Genomic DNA, 16825 nt, shown 5'->3' with positions numbered 1-16825 from the left:
CATTACAGATGTATATATCTGCATATTTTTGTGTATTATGTTTATTTATTTGGTATAGGTAATTAATAGTTGCTTCTTTTTTTTAACCTTTTGGATTATCTGGACAAGCTGGTGAGGTTTTCAACTCAGTATAGCTGGACAGCACAGAGATGGGTCTTCCAACAGGGCTACTTCCGGCTGATGAGTATTATTCTCATCTTTGATTTTCACCAGGCTGCTGAGAAAGTGGTGATCAGTAGCTTTCTAGAGCTTGTGTTAGTGATGGCATCCTGGATGCACTGGGACACACACGCTCCTCATTAACACAGTCTTTGGGAGGAAACTTGCCCTTCTCAGCTTTCACCAGAGGCCCTTTTTCATCATGTTATTTGTCTCTTCTCTCTCACTGGAATAATTATAACTCTCTATTTACTCAAGGGGTTGATCACATGTAGGTATGGACAGTTTGTTGTCTAGCAATGGAAGAGAGAAACACTATGCAGGTTAAATCAGCTTCATTATGCCCAGCATTCTTTTCTGTTGTTGTCATTTTATTTTTTTCTTATTTTTGAATTTTTACTGAGGTGTAGTCGATTTACAAAGTTGTTAATTTCTGTTGTATAGCAAAGTGGTTTGGTTATATGGATACATATACCTATATAGATACATATATGTCTATTCTTAATCTTTACCTTCCAATCTTTACTAAGGAAATCGGTTCCCATTACAGAGAAGATAAGGCTACTCCCAGCTGTTGCCTCCTGGAGGTGATAAAACACCTAAAATGTTCAAAAGGGTGTTTGTTGGTTTGTGATGGGAGACTGGTTACTTCACAAAGGGTTAAAAGGCTGGGGAAGGCTGCTGAGCAGGAGAAAAAGGTGATGACTATTCCGTAGATACAGCCTCCATTGGGATAGTAACAGAGTGGCCATATATTTGTGGATTTCTACTTGGGTTTGGTATCTGAAGGTCTCAGCGATATAGATTTTCTCTGTATGTGGCTCTCCACTCTACTACAAGCAATGTTAGCAGAGTGAAGAGGAATAATGATTTCCTGAGATACCATCCCAGGGTTTTCTCTAGAGGTGGTTGGTAGGGGTGAAGAGCTTGGAGCTGTTGTGCTGGTACTAGCTCGGGCTGTGGGTCTGAATGTAACACTCATGGGACGGACTGCAACTGTGACTCCATCAACAGAATTGCAAGGGAATTCTTCATTGGTGTAGGATGAAGTTCTTGGTATTGGTTGGAGTTGTTGAATGAATTTCCTGTATTCTAACTGGTAATTGTTTCTTGTGCCATAACAGATAATGACTGAATATGTTTGATACTTTGGACAGGTTGAGCATGAGATTTACCTTCTATTCTGGGGTTTGACTGGCCACCTCAACTCCAGCCTGGGCTGTGCTGGATGTAAGGGACCTGATCTTACCTGAGAGTGGACACTAAGTTAGTATCTGGTTAAGTGGTGATGATTAATCAGAAGGTGAGCATATTGGTAAAATGCATTCTAACTCGATAGAATGATCTACTAATGTTACTAGTGTCTGAGTCTTCTGAGGACTCCATCATTTAAATAGAGCTGTTTCTTATCTTTCTCCATTGACTAATGATGGTTTAGGTTGTCTCAGCATTGTTGTCAGTTACGATTCATCTTGAAGCTTTTCAGATTCCTGAATTTTGTGGTCATTGTCTCCTATGTTTGGAAGCAACTCTCCATGGATCTCTGCCATAGTGGTACATCTAGAGAGTGAAGCATTATTTGCTCTTTTTTTTTTTTTTAAATTGTACTATCTTTTCAAGGCTGTTTAATCCAAGGATGATGCTTACTTTCCATGTTCGGTCATTATAATAATGGCCTCCAACTTTGGGATCACATCTTTTAAAAAAATCCTTTACCATGACTTTTGTGGCATTTCAGAAGAGAAAAGATGTACGTATTCAACCCATCAGGTTAACTTGGATCCAATTTTAAATGAGTTACCTTATGCCCCACATCTAGTCACCAAGTCCTATTGATCTTATATTCAACCTTATCCTCAGATGTCTTGAATCTTACATTCTTTCACAGTGGGCCCTCAAAGCACAGGTCCTGCCACTAACTACTAACTAGCTGTGTGACCTCGGAAAAGTAATGTCTGCCTTTGAATTTGCAGCTCCTCAATTATAAGATGGAGATACCAGTTATTCTCTTACAGGATTTCTGTGAGGATTAAATCAGCTGTGGCTCTAAAGTTGTGGTTTCGGCTGATGCTGTGGTGGTCGTTCCTTATTTTTCGCTTAGACTCCCTCTTCTAAAGATTCCCTAAGTAGTCTCAGCTTCCCTATCTCTTCCTGCTCCATCTTTCACACACTGCTAACACATAACTGTGATTTGTCCTCCTATTTTAAAACCTCTGATGGTAGTCCATTACCTTTAGGATAAAATTCAAAAGGTAAAGTTTCTTTTTAACCTTTTATTAAGGTTAAATCTAATATCCTTTTAATTCCTGTGGCTGTCCTGCCAGTGCATTCCTCTCCTCAAACATACAGAATTGTATCTTAAACTCCAAATACATAAATAAACTCATCCCTGCTGAAAGCTGGCATACTTTTCCTGTATTTGAACCTATGAAAATTTTATTTCCTCCACTTGAAATGACCTTCCCTAGGTCATTTTTTCCTCTTGAGTAAGGCTTAGTTCTAAAATTATTTCCTGTGGTAGATCATTAGGATAATGGCCTCCAATGAATCATGTCTCCCTATGTCAATGTGACATTGCTACTCCTACGACAGGAGATGGAGTTGATTTCTCCATCCTCTTCAATCTAGGCTGGTCTTGTGACTTGCTTCAAAGAATAGACAGTGGTGAACTTGACATTGTATGAGTTCTGGAGCCTGGGTCTAAAGAAGACTTTCTGTTTCCATCCTCTCTCTCTCTTGAAACTCTTGACACCATCAGGCTGCGAAGCAGCCCAGTGTAGCCCATGGGATACAAGGCAACGTGGAGATGAACAGAAGCCTCAGCAAAGAGAAGGCATCGCTGCCAAGCAAGTGAGTTGGGACCATCATAGACCCTCTAGCCTCAAGTGAACCAGTGGATGACTAGAACCTCATGGGTAAAGCCAGCAGAAGAACTGCCTGGATTGCTAATTCACAGAATCATAATTGTGAAAAATGAAAAATCTTTATGGTGTGTGGTAGTTGGTTATACAGCAATAGGTAACTTATATACATCCTCAGAGAAATGTCCTAGGTATACTCAAGGAAAATTCATGATTCTCTCCTTTGGGCTTTGTGGGTAATCTTCTATTACAGCACATAGCTCAAATAACTATTGATCTACTTGTAGTTATATATCTGTTTCTCTCACTAGATTAAAAGATTTTCAAAAACAGAGATCAGGTTTTTATTCACGGTCATATCTCCCATGCCTACCCTAGTGCATGGTACAGAGGAACCATGTGCATTTATTACCCAGGTCACAGATTCACCATTTCCTAAAATGCTTTCATCTGCTCTCTGGAACATATGGCCAAAGACATGGTAAGATTTTTTTTTTAATATATATCCTCAGCCTTTTCTGTTAATATTTCCTATAGCTTGCTCTTACCCAATAGCCCTGCTTCCCTTAGGTGGTGGCTATCTTCCCTGCCCCATGCCTTTTATTCTATAGGGTTTGAAGGTAGGTAAGCAATCTCTGTTTCTCGTGGTTTCATTCAGACAATCTTCAATTCCTCCCTCTTCTCAAAAGAACACTTAGCTTTTACTCTCTTGACATCGGATTAAACCACCTGTAGCCCCTGCAGTGAGAGTCACATACTGATTCGTGGGTCCCTGTGTCTCATTCTATAAAGACTCACAAGTACCCTCTCCAACACTCCTCAGAAGTGATTTCAACATCTGGAGAGCTCACTCTTCCAAAATCACGACCTCCTGGTTCCTTGACTCCCACCCTATCTCAGTCACTTATTCCCAGGGTCACACCCTCCATCTTGTCATCACCAATTGACTGCAACCTCTACAACCTCAGTTTCAGATACTCTACTATCCAATCACCATCTCTTATACTTCTGTCTCTCTTTCTCATACTTTCAGCTCCAAAACTCCTTTGCCACTGGAACCTATAAATTTATTGTAATCATTACTCTTCACTGTTCTTTACCATCTTATTCTTACTTTTCCCCTTACTCAATTAAAATTTAATGGTCAATCATTTTAGTTATCCTCTTGCGTCTCTTTTATTTATCACACTCTGATGCTTGCTGTAGTCTTTTAAGGACTTTTAATGAAGTCTAATTTTCTACTTGATACATGCCCAAACTCAAGGGAGTAGAATGTGGCTGGAGAAAGATTTGCCTCTCTTTAAATTCATAAATATTAATAATCATCAAGAGCGTCCCTAATGCTACCTAGGAGTCAAAACTCTGTTTCCCTAGTCCAATCCCTAAATGACTATTTCATAACTTCTAACCTCTCCCCAATCCTTTAACATCTCTACCTTTTTTGCTTCCATTATTACTAAGAAAATTTAAAGAATTATTTGTACCACTGTGTATTTGCTATGCCTCCCCTCCTCTTCCTATGAATACACTGTATATGTTTCTAGCTAAAGCTATCCATGTATTGGTGCATCACACTCAATCCCTTACCTTCTTGTGGAAGTCACCCCTTGAATTTTCCCTCTTTCTCCTGCACTATTTTTCCTCTTTATTGAATCATTCCCATCATCATACAAACATACTGTGACTTTCATATTAATTTAAAAACCTACATATCCTAATCTCATTTACCCATTGAGATATCACTTGCACTTTTCCCTGTTAAGAAAAACTCCTACAAAAGTTAATAAACTCACCTCCTCGATTCACTCTTCCCATTCTGACTTGAACTCACTCCAATAAGAATTTTTGCTCTCAATGCTTCATAGAACATGAACCTACCAAGGTCAGCAGTGCAGCCAATGCTGCTAAATTCAGTGGTTGATTCTCAGTTTTTATTTGACTATCAGCTACATTTCATATTGTAGATCAAATCTACTCTTGCTTGAAATACTTTCTAGAAAATTTGTCTTCTGAGAAACCATATTCTCCTAATATTCCTCACTCCAACTATTCTTTCTCAGTTTCTTTTGATTTCTTCTTTTCTGCATGACTAGACTCTGTATACTAGTGTATCCCAAGTTTTAGGACTCAAACTATGTTTTCTATCTATGCTTACTCCCTTGGTAAGCTCATTAATCCCATGGCTTTAAACACCATCCACATGCCAATGACTTATGTCTCAGCTCAGACTCTCCCTTAAAAAGCTACATCCACAAACCGAAGTGTCTACTTGTTATTTCCAGTTGAATGTAGAATAGGTCCCTGAAATTTAGCATGTCTAAAAATGAAGTTTTTGCAAAATCAGACATGTAGATCAATGGAACAAGTTAGAAAGTCCAGAAATAAACATACAATTAATCTTAAAGGAGGCAAAAATATACAATGAAGAAAAGACAGTCTCTTCAATGTGTGATGCTGGGGAAACTAGACATCTACATATAAAAGAATGAAATTGGAACATTCTCTAACATCATAAACTCAAAATGTATTAAAGACCTAAAGGTAAGATCAAATACTATAGAAACTCCTAGAGGAAAACATAGGTAGGGCACTCTTTGACATAAATCACCACAATATCTTTTTGGATCTGTCTTCTAGAGTAATAGGAATAAAAATGAAAATAAAAAAATGGGACCTAATTAAACTTAAAAGTTTTTGCACAGCAAAGGAGACCATAATCAAACTAAAAGACAACTTACAGAATGGGAGAAAATATTTGCCAATGGTGTGACCAACAAGGGATTAATTTTCAAAATATGCAAACAGCTCAATACAAAAAAAAAAAAATCCAATCAACAAACAAACTCCTTAGAGTGAGCAGAAAGAAACAGAGTGATCCTACTGAAATATAAGTCAGAGCATGTCACTCATGCTCAAAGTCCTCCAGGCACCCTAGGACCTAGAGGCTACATGATTTAGCTCACTATTATCACTCTGACTTCATCTCTATTATCCTTTCTTTCCTTCACTCTACTGCATTTTTTCTTTTTGGCTGTGCCATGCGGCTTACGGAATCTTAGCTCCCTGACCAGGAATTGAACCCATCCATACCCCCTGCAGTGGAAGCTTGGGGTCCTAATCAGTGGACCACCAGGGACATTTCATTCTTCATTATGCTGTAACTCTCTCTTCTCAGTTCCTCAAGACTCCAGGAATATACTTGCCTTGGAGTTTCAGTACTGGCTTTTGGGAATGCTTTTTCCCTCAACATCCACATAATTCAACCCCTCAACTCCTTCCATCTGTACTCAAATGTCACCTACTCAGGAAGTTCTTGCTTGGCCACTGGTTCCAAATTTTTAACACTCCTATCCCTTCCTCATATTTAATTTCTCTCCTTGGTCTTTATCACTACTGAAATTCTATAAACTTTCCTTATTATTTTGCTGTCTCCTCCACTAGAATATAAATTCCATCAGAGCAGAAATTTTCATCTATTTAATTTACTTCTAAAATCCCAATGCCAATAATGCTTAGAAAATAGTAAATACTCAGTAAATATTTGTTAAATGAATGAGAACACATATTGAAAGAAGAACCAGATGTAACGTTGTTTACAAATAAAATTAAATAATTGAAATTAAACATCTACAAGCTAGATTAAGGGTAAAATTATTTTTCAAAGGACAACAGAATGTCAACAAAAGAGATGTATACCATGGTTCATCTTACGAAGCTAGCATAAATTTGGTACCAAAACCAGCAAGCAGGGTAAGTAAGAAAAACAACAGACCAATCTTGCCCATGAAAATACAGACATCCTAAACAAGATTTTATCAGGCAAAACCCAGAAAAGTATGAAAAACATATCACAGCCAATATTAGGGTATGATTCCATTTATATAAATTTCAAAATTAGAGAACACTAAGAATACAAGCATTGTTCATTATCCAAATCCTCTTGCTACTTGAGTTCAGATAGTGACAGTCTAAATAATCAGTTGGCATACTTATGGGTACTTCAGCTGAGTGTATTTATTTTTAAAAGTAACATAATATTTAGACACTTTTGGTGTGCTGTTTTATGAACCTTGACCTATGTATAGATTTATGTCATCGCCACTGACCCAATCAGGATACAGAACTGTTCTATCACCTCGTGGAATTCCGTCATACTCCCAGTCCCTCTCAACTAGCGATCCATTCTCCATCACTATAGGTTTTGTGCTTTTTTGATTTATGTTTTGGTTTATGTTTTAGAATGTCCTATAAGTGGAATACCACAGTATGTAATCTTTTGAGATTGATTTTTTCCATTCAGACAAATAACCTCAAGATTCATCCAAGTTGGTGCAGATCTCAATAGCCCACTCCTTTTCATTGTTGGATTTGGATGTACCACAGTCTGTTTATTCATTCACTCAATGAAAGACATTTGGGTTGTTTCCAGTCTGGAGATCATCAACAAAGTCGTTATGAAAACTGACAAGTTTTTATCTGAATGCAAGTTTTTCATTTCCCTTGGATAAGTGCCTAGGGATTGCTGGGTCATATGGTAAGCATATATTTAACTTTATAAGAAACTTTCAGAATAGCTGCATCATTTTATCTTCCCACCAACAGTACAGGAGAGTTCCAGTTGCTCCATAAACTCACCACCAGTTGGTATTGTCAGGATTTTTATTTTAGCCATTCTATAGGTATGCAGTAGACACTTAGTCCTTTTGGTTCCCCCAAATTGGAAAGCAAACAGCCAGATTTTAATAATTATGGAGTCATCTAAAATTTTATTTTAATTTATTTGGTTACTTGTTTGGATAGTAAAGGATACACCCATATGTGGAAAGATTGTGAAGAAGAGCAACAGTGTATTTAGTATAGAAGTAGATAGTGGTTCCTCTAATGGAAATGGAGGTAGATGCCATCCCCTATGCTACCCAGAGGCTCTAAGATACCTATTATGCATTATTTATGAAGTGGCATGGTGGTATAGGTGGTACATGTGATAGTTCTATTTTTCTTGAAACTATACCCATGTGTTTGATAGATTTTACAATTAACAATTTTTAAAGAGATATTTGAGCACACAAAACACATAAACCCCAAAGTAATGCAGAAAAACTTCTTGCAACCACTTCTTTTGGAAGTTCAAGTACAATCAATTAAAACACTTAAAGGCATTTTGCAGAAGAATATAAGACTTTCTTGAAGCTTATTTAAATATAAAATAATTTCTTTAATACTATGTGTTTGTGCACACTCCATAGGGCAAATGGCTAGTTTATTAATGAGATTATTTCTTTCCAGAAGCCTCAACCATAGGCTGGTCAGACCATTCTTTTTCAACACTATTACTTACTGATGATATTAAAGACTGACGAAGAGTAGCTTCTTCCTAGAAACGAGGATGAGAACTTGACTTCATGTAAGAAGCACATTGAGCATATTCTGTTTGTCATTCACAAGCTATTAGGCACCTCCCAGGCCACAGTCAAGGCTACGCTTGACTTCCTTCACTTCAGCAACCTTTCCTTGTTGCCATCAATACCTTGTAAGGAGAACATTTACCTGTGACAACACTGGGGATTTTGGAGAGAAAGCTCTTGACTGTTCTGACAGGCACACCCCCTGTCTTGTCATCCTGCATCTTTGTAATGATGTCTTCAATCTGAAAGAGATTAAAGAAAGGAAGTGTTATTGCATCTCACAAAGTAATAGCAAATGGTACCTTTATAAACAGCCAAATGTGGGAACATCGACGCCAACAACAGATACCAGGAAAGGCCTCTGCTGTGTCCATTAACATAGTAGCAGGCTCTGCTATGGGTCTTGTGCTGGGGATGCGGAGGCCAGGGGGTTATATAATGAGCAAAAAGAGCAAAAGCGTGGTCTGTAAGAACAAGGCCGTGCCCCCAGTTCAGCAACGAAGGGAGAAAAAAATTCTTGATGGGATCCAACATGTAGTTCAGTATGTATGTGATGAAGCTCCTCCCCTTTCCCAGATTGGATTTATATATAATTTGAATCACATGAAATTGCCCTATTCAACCTAAAGAAAAGGTAATTTCCTCTAATATATTAACACATGGCTATTTGGAAGTATAGGCAGGGCTGCCTTTGGGACCAGAGAAGAATCTAGCCAGAGTGGCACAGGAGAAAAAGAATACAAATCAAGACATGGAAAGTGCTGATCTGGAGAAGCTGGAGGACAAGTCTCAAGGTTCTGAGTGGTGGTGTGAAGGGGGTTGCCTTGAGCCAAGAACAGGATCCTCTCCTTTTGGACTAGGGAAGACCACGCTATCAGGAGAAATGCCGTGGTGGGGTATGGCCTGGAGCCAGGTGAAATTGTATTGATGAAACCAGATGCTGTGTACACATACACAGGTATCTAACTTGGAAAACCAATTTGTAGCTGAGAATTTACAAGGCAGATGTAATTCCCTGGGCAGAAATATTCAGAATAGGATACAGAGCAACAGATAGTGTTTAGCTTTATCACTTATTTTGTTCCCCTAAGCAACAGAATGTAGTTGAAACACCAGGATGGATTCTCTGAGTACTTCCATATAAGTCACATAATTTTAAGTCTAGAAATTTAAAGCTATAGTTCAGCTAGTCTAATGTACTAGCATAGCAATTCAAGGGTGAGTTTCCCAAAGTCACATGAATAACAACTTATTTGCAAGAAATAGATAACTTGTTAGAGACAAAATTAGGGTAAGACATAATGTAATAATAACATATAATAGCCAAAATATATTTAGACTTTATTATGTAGTACTCTTCTAAGTATTAGACACATAGTATCCTATTTCATTCCCCTGAGTACTCCACACCCTCAATTCCACTATTATCCTCATTCTCAGATAAAGAAATTGAGATTTGGTGAGGTGTATCAAGTCGGCTAGACTAGGCTAAATTGTGGTAACAAATAACTCTCAAAATCACAAGGGTTTAACATAATCAATTTTTTCTCTCTCATGCTTCGTGCCAGGAAGGGAGGGAAGCTGACCGCCTGTGACCATCAGTGACCACCTTAGAGGTTAAACCACCTTCCCAAGGTCACACAGCTATCCAGTGGTAGACCTGAACTTGAATCCAGCCACACACCCCAGAGATCAGGCTTCTGGCCCCTGCGATGCTCTGTCACCCAGTAAGAGTCTCAGAGAACAAGCCAAACAAAGAGACCATTCTCCCCTGGGTATTCCTTGATTTCCTTGAGAAGGACTGCCAATGAGAGAGAACATAAGCTCCTGGCCCCTTAGGCAGCGGTTGAATATATAACACCAGGAAAAAGGGTCCTTCTCTGAAGACCTATATTCTGTTAGATAACAGTATCAGTAGGATTTTCATCCATATTCTTATTAATAGTCTCAGCTATTAATAGGGCCCCATCTTCTGTCCTCTAAACTCAACCCAGTGATTCAAAGTAGTTTGAGTATTTACTACTTATTGATAGTCCAGGAGGGTTATTCCTAGAAAAGTGATCATATTTTCAAAATAATCTATCTTTTTGGTTTAGTGTGCTATGTGAAACCAGAAGTATCAGTTACATGTTGCTTTTTATGGCTTGAAAATTACTGGGAATTAGAGGAAAGCCAATATTTCAATTCAATTAGACCCCTGACTTGACACTAGTTGGTAAAAGTTCCAGTTTAGTGATATGGACTGGATTTAAAGACTGGCAGAGGTCATCGCCATGATTCTTTCTTCTTCTGCTCTGTTTAGTTGCTTTATCACAGCACTGAATCTTAAAAGGACTTATTTACTAAAGAAGAAGATCCGTCTTCTTATGTTGGCCCACCATGTATCAAGGGTTAGATCACTCATCAGAGATGACAGGACAATTCCCTTAAGGGACCAGAAAGGGGATAATGTTTCAGTAATAGTTTATAACATCGGAAGTGTAGGATAATGTTTCATTGGTCCCTAGTTTCTAATTCCTTCCCAGAATTAATATATACCCAGATCCTTACCCTGGCTTCATGATGGGCTAAAAGTCTGCTTCTTTACTTTGAGGCTTAGCCATGTGACTTGCATGGCTAATATGATGTTACTGAATGTGATGTGAGCAGAGACTGTCAGTATACCTGGATGGTGATGCTCACCCTCCTCCCTTGCCCTCCTGCATCAGATAGCTGTTGTTGGGGAGAGACATCCAGAGCAGAAGGGATGCAACACATAGCTAGATCAGTCAAAGATTGTGTTAAGACAGTGGTCCAACTTCACTGTGGTTAAATGTCAGCTGACCTGTAGACTTGTGAGTGAAAAATACATGCTTATTGTGTGCCACTGAGTTTGGCGTGATTTACTATGCAAAAAAGTTGTGGCTGTTGCTGACTGATACACAGGGCTCTGGAAAAAAAAAATGCATTTTCAAAATTGATGAAGCCACAACAAATATCTGGTAATAAGAATCAATAAATTTTAGATGTGGAGCATCCTAGAATCCAAACCTTTTAAAGAGTGTAGAAATTCCACCTACACTATTCATCACGTGCTTAAAAATTCTTAAGGTCTAGTCTACCAACATTATGTCGGCAAATTTGTGATCTCTGCGTTCGATTCCAAAGCATGGTCCAATGTGACATCAGCTAATAATACTGTCTCTGAATTTTTTTTCATGGTATACAGAGAAATGCTAAGCGTACAGACCTACCAAAAGTTCAAAAGTGGGTTCCCAGGAGTTTATATAAATTATAATAACAAACATTTTCAGAACATCTATGTTATGATCAATCCTAGGCATTTAAAGCACCCCAATGTTCATCGCAGCACTGTTTATAATAGCCAGGACATGGAAGCAACCTAGATGCCCATCAGCAGACGAATGGATAAGGAAGCTGTGGTACATATACACCATGGAATATTACTCAGCCATTAAAAAGAATTCATTTGAATCAGTTCTAATGAGATGGATGAAACTGGAGCCCATTATACAGAGTGAAGTAAGCCAGAAAGATAAAGACCATTACAGCATACTAACACATATATATGGAATTTAGAAAGATGGTAACGATAACCCTATGTGCAAAACAGAAAAAGAGACACAGATGTACAGAACAGACTCATGGACTCTGTGGGAGAAGGCGAGGGTGGGATGTTTCGAAAGAAGAGCATGTATATTATCTATAGTGAAACAGATCACCAGCCCAGGTGGGATGCATGAGACGAGTGCCCGGGCCTGGTGCACTGGGAGGACCCAGAGGAGTCGGGTGGAGAGGGAGGTGGGAGGGGGGATCGGGATGGGGAATACGTGTAATTCTATGGCTGATTCATGTCAACGTATGACAAAACCCACTGAAATGTTGTGAAGTAATTAGCCTCCACCTAATAAAAATAAATGAAAAAAAAATGTTCAAGCACTTAAAAAATAAATAAATAAAATAAAATAAAATAAATTATCAATATTCTCAGCCTTAAAATTTATTTAACAAAGATATTGAAATTAAAGCTCAGAAAGGTTAAGTGATTTATCCGAGGACTCATAGCTAGTAAGTGGCAAAGCCAGGATTTCTTACCCAATTCTTCTTATCTCCAATGCCCAAGTTCTTTCTATCAAATCTAACATTCATCTTATATCCTCAACCAGTGCCTGCCAATGTGCTTTGTAGATAGAAAGCACTTAATACTGCTTGCATTGAAGGGAAAGTTTAGTTCAGGCCTAAGAGGGTATAGGAGAAAAAAGAGAAATTGATCCAGATAATCAGATTCTCAACCCTCTCAGGGTTTATTCTGGTCCAATGACTGCTGGTATCTTGTGGCTCAGCATATTCCCTCTTGGTCCCAGGGGCTTGACTGGATTTATCTTCTATTGGTAGATCACTGCCTCCAGGTTGGGGGTGGGGAGAGGGGAGGTATACACTTTTGTTTTCTTGACTGTTCAGTTCCATCTAGCTTCTGGTACCTTTTGCTCCTGAAGAAGAGCAACATCAATTCCCTGTCATCCTTTAATATGAAGTTCTGTGTCACCAGGGAGCATATTGGACCTAAGTGGCACTGAGACAATCAATAAGCAGGTGGCCCTTATCTGACAGCCAAGTCATGCGGAGAAACCACATGGCTAGCTTGACCAGTTCTGCCTGGATGGCTCACGACAATCAGATACCCTTCTTCAAGGAGCTCAAAGCTCAAAGCACTGACAAGCACGTAAAACATCCTTCCAAACAGCAGGAGAAATGGAAACCACTCACTGTACCATAGTGGGTTTTCTCTGAAATGAGGACTATTATGAGGACCGTAGATGTAACTCACTGAAATAGCCATGAGGTGTAAGAGAGGAGGGAGGAGAAGCAATCCTCTGTTTACAAACTGAAGCCACAGCAGGGTGGTAGGAAGAACACTGGTCTGAGGCCCAAGAGAAATGCCAACCTCAGTTTCACTGACTTGCTGTGTTGACCTTGGACAAGTTATTTAACCTCTCTGGACTTTACATCCCTCATCTCTTCAGTGATAGCCCTGGCCACTAAACTAAAATTTCTAATTCTAAAACATGAGAGACTTCTCTGACTTGACAGACACAAACCTGTGTCTGCGAGGAAAGACTCTTAGCAGCAACAGGCCGCTGGGATCCCCTTCTGCCCATCTGCGCTGTGGATCCACGCAGGATGTTCCCTGTGCGGAACAGTGCAAGGTGAGCAAAAGGTGCTGGGCAGGACCAGGGAGTTTTGATGTTTTGAGAAATCATTTTGGACAGATGGCATCAGAAGCCAGACAGAGACATGATCCAAAGAGGCCTTGACACTGCCCTTCTTGGCCAGCTCCATCTCTACTCAGATAGATGGCATGCCTAACAGAAATGACTAACGGCCAATATTAGTTTTGTTTGTGTAAATTAATTACCCAAAAACTAATTTATTTAGCTCTTCCAATTTTTCCTCAGTGGAAGATTAGAAAACTTCAAGAATAGGCAAACTGTGCTGCTATTATTAAAAAAAAAGTCCACCCCAACTTTAGCAAAGAAGGCAGAGTATGCCTCAGGCATGAGGGTCTTTTTTATTGAAGCATTTCATCTTGACTTTGCAATCAGTTGTCTATTTCTAGCTACTAATGACTGTCACTTCAGCTCCTGCATTCATTAAAAACCCCTTCTGTTTTGGTGTCTGCGAATGAGTGAAAATGACTCTTTGGACACATCTTATCAGCCCGGAGGCAGGAATCAGAGCTGGCAAATGATAATCATATTTCTTAATCCAAAATAGGCATGCTTCAGTGAGCATGCTCTGTCCCATATGTGTTCCATAAGATCAGGCCATTTCTCACTCTTATTTTTAAAAACACAGAACACTGTTGTTCTCAACTTGTAAATGTTCTCAGCTCCACCTACTAGTTTATTGAACATTTATTGAGCATCTACAGAGTGCCAGGCACTAATCTAGTTTCTATGGATACAAAAAGCAGGTAAAAGACAAAATCTGTTCCTCTTCATCATGGACTAATAAATTTCAGAAAGATTCAGGGATCTAGTCTGTGTTGGAGATAGCAGAGCCAAGTATGTGTTCCAAGAAAAGCTGGAAACACTAAGGAATATCACTTTCAGAGGTCCTCAGAAGGGGAACCATAAAGGCTTCCTCCCTTTTTCTCCATCCCATTCAATGGCAGGAGCAGAATTTGAGATTCCTTGTGCTAGTTATGACAAAATTGCAGTGCCTCCTAATTTGTGTTCAGTTAAACTTACTTTTGAATCTGTCACAGCCTAGAATGCTTTGAACAAAAAGTTTTTAAAAATCCAAATTCAGAACTGCATGGAGGTTCCCCAAAAAACTAAAAATAGAGTTACCATATGATCTTTCAATCCCATGCCTAGGCATATATTCAGAGAAAACTATAATTAAAAAAGATACATGCACTGTAGTGTTCATAGCAGCACCATTTTCAAAAGCCAAGACATGGAAGCAAACTAACTGTCCACCTACAGACATGGATGGATAAAGAAGATGGGTGTGTACATATAAATGGATGTGGAATATTTCTCAGCCATAAAAAAGAATGAAACAATGCTATTTGCAGAGATTATCATACTAAGTGATGTAAATCAGACAAAGACAAATATCATATGGTATCGCTTATATGTGGAATCTAAAATATGACACAAAAGAACTTACATACAAAACAGAAACTGACTCATAGACATAGAGAACAAGCTTATGGTGACCAAAGGGGGAAGATGGGGAGGATAAATCATGAGTTTGGGATTAACACATATATACTACTATCTGTAAAACAGATAAACAAAGATGTCCTATTGCATAGCACAGGGAGCCATATTCAATGTCTTATAATAACATTTAATGGAAAAGAATCTGAAAAAGAATAAATATGTATACACACACACACACACACACACACACATATATATATACACTTCAATAAATTTTTTTTTAAAGTCCAAACATAGGGGATACAGTAGGTCCCCTACATACAAACCTTCAAGTTGTGAACTTTCAAAGATGCCAAAATGTATTCACCGGTCCAGCCATGTAAGTTAGTTCACATGTCTGACATACATCGTCACGTGTGTGCATCTTCTACAAGAGGCTGTGCTTTTGTGTATCTTACTGTACGGTACTGTACGGAGAACAATAGACTAGTATCTTTATTTCAAGCCTAGGATGTCTAGAAGCAAGCATAAAAGCAGCAGAGATATTGCTGTTACTGCTAAGAAGTTATTGTACTGTATTTTTAAAGTTACTGTACTTCAAGATTAAAAATGTTTTCTCTATTTTTTGTATGCTTTTTTTAATGTGTTATTTCTGTGAAAAGCATTATACACCTGTTAGAGAACTGTACTATATAGCCAATTGTGTTGGTTGGACACCCAGGCTAAATTTGTTGGACTTATGAACAAACTGGACTTAGGAATGCACTCTCAGCTTAGTACTCATTCATATATAGGGGACTTACTGTATTTTCCCCATATAACAAGCAATCTGCATGTGGGAGGCTGTGGCATTACTGTAGTTATCCAGTTCTACCTGAATCACCATTTTGGCCATTCCTTCATGGTTTCCAGACGATTACCCCAGCTCTAGACATCACTTCTGTGTTAAAGAAGTAGAAGTGTGGGAAGAACCAGGGACTGTTGGTATAGCCATATTTGTTCCTTTCATCCGGAAAAGCATATTCCTTCCCAGATGATCCCAACAGATCTCTGCTCTTGTCTCATTGACCAGAACAGGGTCACATGTACTTTTCCAGCCTCTTCACCACACAGAAGTATGGGAAGAGGGTAATGGAAATGGGGTGGGGTTCACCAAGTAACACTGTCTACCACTAAGACCTCGTACTAAAGAACATTCATGAAGGACGGTTGGGCAGATCTTGATTCGTCTCTCATCTGTTCTCTACATGCAGCCTGTGTCACAGTAATTTGTACTCGCATTTCCTATTAGGTTGTTTTTTACTCACCATTTAATCCTAATTGTGAGTGCTCAGTAAATATATATTAATGAATAATTGAATGTGGCGGTGGTGGTTTAGTTGCTAAGTCGTATCTGACTCTTACAACCCCATGGACTACAGCCTGTGAGATCTCCTCTGTCCATGGGATTTCCCAGGCAAGAATACTGGAGTGGGTTGCCATTTCCTTCTCCAGGAGATCTTCCCAACCCATGGATCAAACGTACGTCTCCTGCATTGCAGGCAGATTCTTCACTGCTGAGCCACCAGGAAAGTTCTTTTTTTTTTTTTTTTTCAGGAAAGTTCTATAATCAAATGTATTCATCAGCAAATGAATGAGTAAATGACATGAGTGCTGTATTCTTAAACAACTTTATCTTGGAATCCAGCATTGAATGGGATACTTAATATTTTAGGGTCTCAGGGGT

At 38.9% G+C, this 16825-nt stretch overlaps 1 protein-coding gene across 13 annotated transcripts in view; it reads right to left on the bottom strand.

Annotated features, from left to right (window-relative positions):
• RGS6 (regulator of G protein signaling 6) overlaps positions 1-16825 on the bottom strand; it is a 595059-nt gene that overhangs the window by 181059 nt on the left and 397175 nt on the right. For all 13 annotated transcript variants that reach the window (XR_010663895.1, XM_065940384.1, XM_065940393.1 and 10 more), the window contains one exon: positions 8568-8667. Coding sequence is in view for 12 of the 13 variants with exons in the window: in XM_065940384.1 (XP_065796456.1) it covers positions 8568-8667 (100 nt within the window). In the remaining variant the exon portion in view is untranslated. The remainder of the gene's footprint in view (positions 1-8567; positions 8668-16825) is intronic.

This window comes from Muntiacus reevesi, chromosome 7 (genome assembly GCF_963930625.1).
Source record: "Muntiacus reevesi chromosome 7, mMunRee1.1, whole genome shotgun sequence".
Taxonomy (NCBI): domain Eukaryota; kingdom Metazoa; phylum Chordata; class Mammalia; order Artiodactyla; family Cervidae; genus Muntiacus; species Muntiacus reevesi.
The sequence above is the reverse complement of the archived record's forward strand: the minus strand, read 5'-3'. Positions and strand labels throughout refer to the sequence as shown.